Source organism: Drosophila rhopaloa, unplaced genomic scaffold (genome assembly GCF_018152115.1).
Source record: "Drosophila rhopaloa isolate 14029-0021.01 unplaced genomic scaffold, ASM1815211v1 contig_3, whole genome shotgun sequence".
Lineage (NCBI taxonomy): Eukaryota > Metazoa > Arthropoda > Insecta > Diptera > Drosophilidae > Drosophila > Drosophila rhopaloa.
Genome location: NW_025335123.1, coordinates 22,348,859 through 22,354,388, shown reverse-complemented (window position 1 = coordinate 22,354,388; position 5,530 = coordinate 22,348,859). Strand labels below are relative to the sequence as shown.

The 5,530-nt window shown below is 41.7% G+C and overlaps 1 protein-coding gene across 1 annotated transcript; it reads left to right on the top strand.

Moving 5' to 3' along the window:
* Positions 1 to 1,136: 1,136 nt before the first annotated feature.
* LOC108045322 lies at positions 1,137 to 1,899 on the top strand. Its single transcript, XM_017124607.1, has one exon. The coding sequence runs from the start codon at positions 1,285 to 1,287 to the stop codon at positions 1,612 to 1,614; it is 330 nt and encodes a 109-aa protein (XP_016980096.1). The 5' UTR covers positions 1,137 to 1,284; the 3' UTR covers positions 1,615 to 1,899.
* The last annotated feature ends 3,631 nt before the right edge of the window (positions 1,900 to 5,530 follow it).

Below are 5,530 nucleotides of genomic sequence, written 5' to 3'. Positions count from 1 at the left end.
AGGTGAAAAGTGGACTGAATGGATGGGTGTGTTTTTGGGGGCTCGAATCCCCGCCTGCCTGTCTGCCGACTGTCAAAAGTTTATTTATTTGACACCGAAAAAGTTGACACAGACACCAGGTCGTGGGCGTGACTTTATGCCTGAATCGGATTTATATATATATATATGTATATGTATACGAGTATACGAATATGCCTGGCCAAAATTGGATTACAATTGAGTTGTAATTATGCGACAACAAAATGGGTTCGTTCAACTGGATCGGGGGACCTTCGGGGCGAGCCGCCTCTGTTTTCCATGTTGTCGGCAATTTGAGTCGAGTCCTGGCGACGTCTTTTGAAATTTCGCATTTTGCATTAATTAAAACTGATTTAATTAAAGCTTGTCGTGTTGCTTTTAAGTATTCCAAGGACCTGGGATGAGAAACGGCAGGACCTCTGGCTGGAACAGCCTACTCCGTCCATCCAACAGCCAACATCCAACATCCAACACCCCTGGAAATGATTGAAGCGAGAGACCAAAGTGTTTTCGACTCGTCTCCGTTGTCCCCCGTCAAAGATTCTTTGTCGGCTTTTGAAGAGGTGAAAGTTTAATTAAATATGCATAGGGCGTACACAAGTATGTCTATTACAAGTCCAGATTCGCATAGAGTCCTTCAGTCTGATTGAGTCGGGTTTTGTAAACAGAATTCCGGTGCATTCCCGAAATTTCCATATCAAATTTAATCATTACCATGTTTATTTTTCTCAGACAGGTGGTTCTACAGAAACTCAAACTTCGAAATTCGATAGTCGAAATGAAAACAGTACAAATGTTTGTTTTCTTTGCTGAGAAGATTGGTTTGGTTTTATTTTTTAGAATTGATAGTGCTGATTAAATTCCAGCAATGTCCCAATGAAACATCATACCTTTAATGTTTCTTCAATAGCAAGTAAACCAAGTCCGTGAGGGAAATCGAAAAGGTTTTCAAATATTTATAATTATGGAAAAGGTTTTTGATTCAGTAATCGAATATCCAAAATTTTTTAGGTAAACTTTGGTTGTTTTATGTTTTTATAGAAAATATATAATATATTCCTTTTCGATCAGACATGCTTAGTCGTCAGTCTGTCAGCCAAAATCTATACATTCGAAAATCCCACTCGCTGCAGTCCCTTTCGATCGAAATTCCGGTTAGCAAGACCAGCTAAAAAATACAATCCGACACCCCTAAAAAAGTTAAGTAAATTAAAAAATAGAAAAAGCACCAAATCCAGAGAGGAGAAAATTACGAGGAGCATCAAGATGAATCCGTTTCGGCCACGTCACAGTGCAAATCATCGCGATCACCTGGATTTGGATTTGAACCTGGACCGCTCGATGGAACGGCGGCGGTTGCGCATCGCCCAACTGCCGGCGATTCGATTGCGTCCCGTCCATCAGCCGGATGTGGAGCGCTTTATGCTCAACATGCGAGTCCTGCTGCAGCGGCACAGGAACTACTTTGACCTGGGCGCCGGCGATGGGCTCTACGTGTGGAACTGGCGGGAGCACCCGATGGCCACCGGCCAAATGGGAGAGGGCGATGGCGATGGCTACGGCGACAATGTGGTGGCACTACCACGCACGGCCTAGGAATCAGTGTGTGCCTCCTGTGTCTGGTGTCCGTTTTTTATTTCGTTCCCGAAGCATCCATCCGCTGAACATCCCACACACCGCAACCCAAGCCATCCAAACCAGAACCAAAAACACGAACCCTGCCCAGACGCAAGTTGTGCTATTATTATATGCCATCCCATTCCCCAAAGAAGTGCAGGGGGATTTGGGGATCGGATCGGAGGACACGCCGTGGCGCACGTATATAATAATTTCCTGTTCAATGAGCAATTACCGTAATAAAGATACAACTCGGCTACTCCATATAATATATAAATGGAACCCGGATGACAATGGGTAGATGCTGATGACAACGATGATGATGATGATGATGACTGGTCTGTTCGGCGCGGTCCTGTTCTCTTCGTCCTGTTCTGTTCTGTTATGTTCTGCTCTGATGTGTTGGATAAAGCCCGGGCTCAAGTCTGATTCCTGTCTGTCATTTTGTCCTTGGGGTTAAGGGTTGACGGGGGCGTGACGAACATACGGAAGTGCCGCCACGGAAAGTTGATTGAACTGCACTAGTTGGCCACCCCCTAAATGGCTGGCATGCAATTTACTCATTACATCCGTTGCGGGGGCATTAAAGTTCGATTCATTCATGACTTGGATAGTTTTTATACCCTTGCAGAGGGTATTATAATTTTGGTCAAAAGTGTGCAACGCAGTGAAGGAGACATCTCCGACCCTATAAAGTATATATATTCTTGATCAGGATCACCTCCTGAGTTGATATAGCCATGTCCGTCTGTCCGTCTGTCCGTCTGTCCGTCTGTCCGTCTGTCCGTCTGTCTGTCCGTCTGTCTGTTTCTACGCGAACTAGTCTCTCAGTTTTAAAGATATCGAATTGAAACTTTGCACACACCCTTCTTTCCTTTGCACGCAGTATATAAGTCGGAACGGCCGGGATCGGCCGACTATATCCTATAGCTGCCATATAACTGATTGATCGGAAATGCCATAACTCTGCTGTTTGTTAGGTTAGGAAGTTGGGACTTTCTATGGGTTTTATATTTGGCCAATCAATCCGACGTACCAAATTTCATAAGGATCGGCCGACTATATCTTATAGCTGCCATATAACTGATTGATCGGAAATGCCATAACTTTGGTGTTTGTAAAGTTAGGAAGTTGGGATTTTCTATGGGTTTTATATTTGGCCAATCAATCCGACGTACCAAATTTCATAAGGATCGCCCGACTATATCTTATAGCTGCCATATAACTGATTGATCGGAAATGCCATAACTTTGGTGTTTGTAAAGTTAGGAAGTTGGGATTTTCTATGGGTTTTATATTTGGCCAATCAATCCGACGTACCAAATTTCATAAGGATCGGCCGACTATATCTTATAGCTGCCATATAACTGATTGATCAGAAATGCCATAACTTTGGTGTTTGTTAAGTTAGGAAGTTGGGATTTTCTATGGGTTTTATTTTTGCCTAATCAATCCGACATATCAAATTTCATAAGGATCGGCCGACTATATTCTATAACTGCCATATAACTGAACGATTGGAAATGCCAGAACTTTGGTGTTTTTAAAGTTAGGAAGTTGGGATTTTTTATGAGTATTAAGAATGCATTATGAATGATTTTGGAGAATATAATTTGCAGAATATTCTGCAAGGGTATTTCAACTTCGGCTCCGCCCGAAGTTAGCTTTCCTTTCTTGTTTTTACAAATGTTTGTAGGATCGAAGGATTCTATGAGTCTTAATAAAAGTTTATAAAACAACAGGACTACTTATTTTTATTCTCAACCGCCTATCATTTTAAAATTCACCAATCAATTCACAAATAGATTAACCAGAGAAGTTATTAAATTGTATACCAATCAATTTTGTCACACTCTTCAATAAATTCCACAATCAATTTATCAATAATATACAATAACAACAACTTCTGCATCGAAATATAATTACCCTTCTTTTAAAATAAAAAATGAGCAATGAATTCAACTATTCAACTATTCCCACAATCAAATTCAGCAATGGAAATATGCCCTTATATTCACCAATTAATTTATGAGTTAGGAATATATAAAACCGAGGTGTCGTGTTGTCTTTGCTAGAATCAAAGCTAATTTGGCTGCCAATGAAGAAGATATTACCCTCTTAGTTTCGACATTTGCATAATCAAAGCAAAATTTGAGGGCAGCCATAGGAACAATCGGCCTGCAGTGGGTGTTTGACTTTCATTATAGCCATCAAGCACTCCGGCAGATTTAGGACTTCCCAATCAGTAGGGCCAACTTGCCGGGATTCGAGTGTATCAATTCGAGAGATGCCCCTCCCTCGTTTTTTACTCTGCCATTAGCAGGCCACGTCAAGCTGTCAGACAGTCCATAGCCTTTTTCGACGGGGCTTCGTTCGGGATGGTCCTTTGTTTTGCACATTGGGAGAACATTTTATTGCTTTATGCGTTTAATGAAGTGTTGCTGCTGGATGATGCACAGAAAAAAATTACACTTCTCTCTTATTCTTTTGCTCCAGATATCAGAGTGTAATGTTTATATTCTGAAAGTAGAAGTTGCTTATCTTAATATATGTTTATCGCATTATATATCTCAATAATCAGGTTCTGTCATTACTACTATTTGACCGCAAGTGATGTTGCGAATTGATATCATTTCTTATTATACCCGTTACTCGTAGAGTAAAAGGGTATATTGTATTCGTGCAAAAGTATGTAACAGCTAGAAGGAAGCGTTTCCGACCCTATAAAGTATATATATTCTTGTTCAGGATCACTAGCCGAGTCGATCTAGCCATGTCCGTCTGTCCGTCTGTCTGTCCGTCTGTCCGTCTGTCCGTCTGTCTGTCCGTCTGTCTGTCCGTATGAACGCTGAGATCTCGGAAACTATAAAAGCTAGAAGATTGGCATTTTGCATGCAGATTCTAGGAGTTCCTACGCAGCGCAAGTTTGTTTCAAAATGGTGCCACGCCCCCTTTAACGCCCACAATCGCTTATATACGATTTTAAAAATTTAAATATTTCGGAAAAGTAAAAATGCAGTTTTATTGTGTTTATCAATACCTATCGAAATGTAGCAGAAATTTTTCAAATCGGACCATTCGTTAAAAAGTTATGCGTGATCAAAGTTTCTATCTCCATCTCCCTCGCACTCCCTTTACCTGAGTAACGGGTATCTGATAGTCGGGGCACCCGATTATAGCGTTCTCTCTTGTTTTTTTTTTCATTTTTAATATTAGGCACTCATGTTGACCTCTTATTTTTCTCCGTGTGGAGGCACTCAAAACCCACGCCCCTTGGGACACAGACAGCAACCCTTCGCTTTCACTTTTGGAACCGGGCTCCAAGACAGGAGCAGGCAGCATATCAAACATTTCTGACAGCCTATGACGTCTGCCGGAGGAGTGACTGACTTTCCGACTCACTGACTGACTGACTGACTGACTGACTGACTGATTGACTGATTGATGGACCGTCGACTGGCTTGGAAAGCAAGACCGGTGTCACTCACTCACCCACGAAGCTCGCATGTAATGCATAAAGAATGAAGCTTAAATAAAAGTTGGGAGATGAGAAATAGGATTAACTTGTCACACAATTGAATTTAATTTTCATACACAACGAGGGCGGGTGAAAAAGCATCTGGAAAACCCGTCCAGACATTGCCCCCGTCTTCTCCACTTTTTATTTTTTGTCTTCACTTCGGGGAATATATATGTATTTGGAGACTTCGAGACGACTCGAAAAATGCTTTTGTGGTAATCCCGTACAGAAGCCGATTCGGGGTTTTCGTAATGAAATTACACGAGCCTCAGATTTGTCAAAGCAATCAATAGACCCGGATGTGCAGCCTTCGATTGAATGAACTTCCATTCGATGGACTGAGATCCTTGATGAGCCTCTGCCATCGAGCTCACA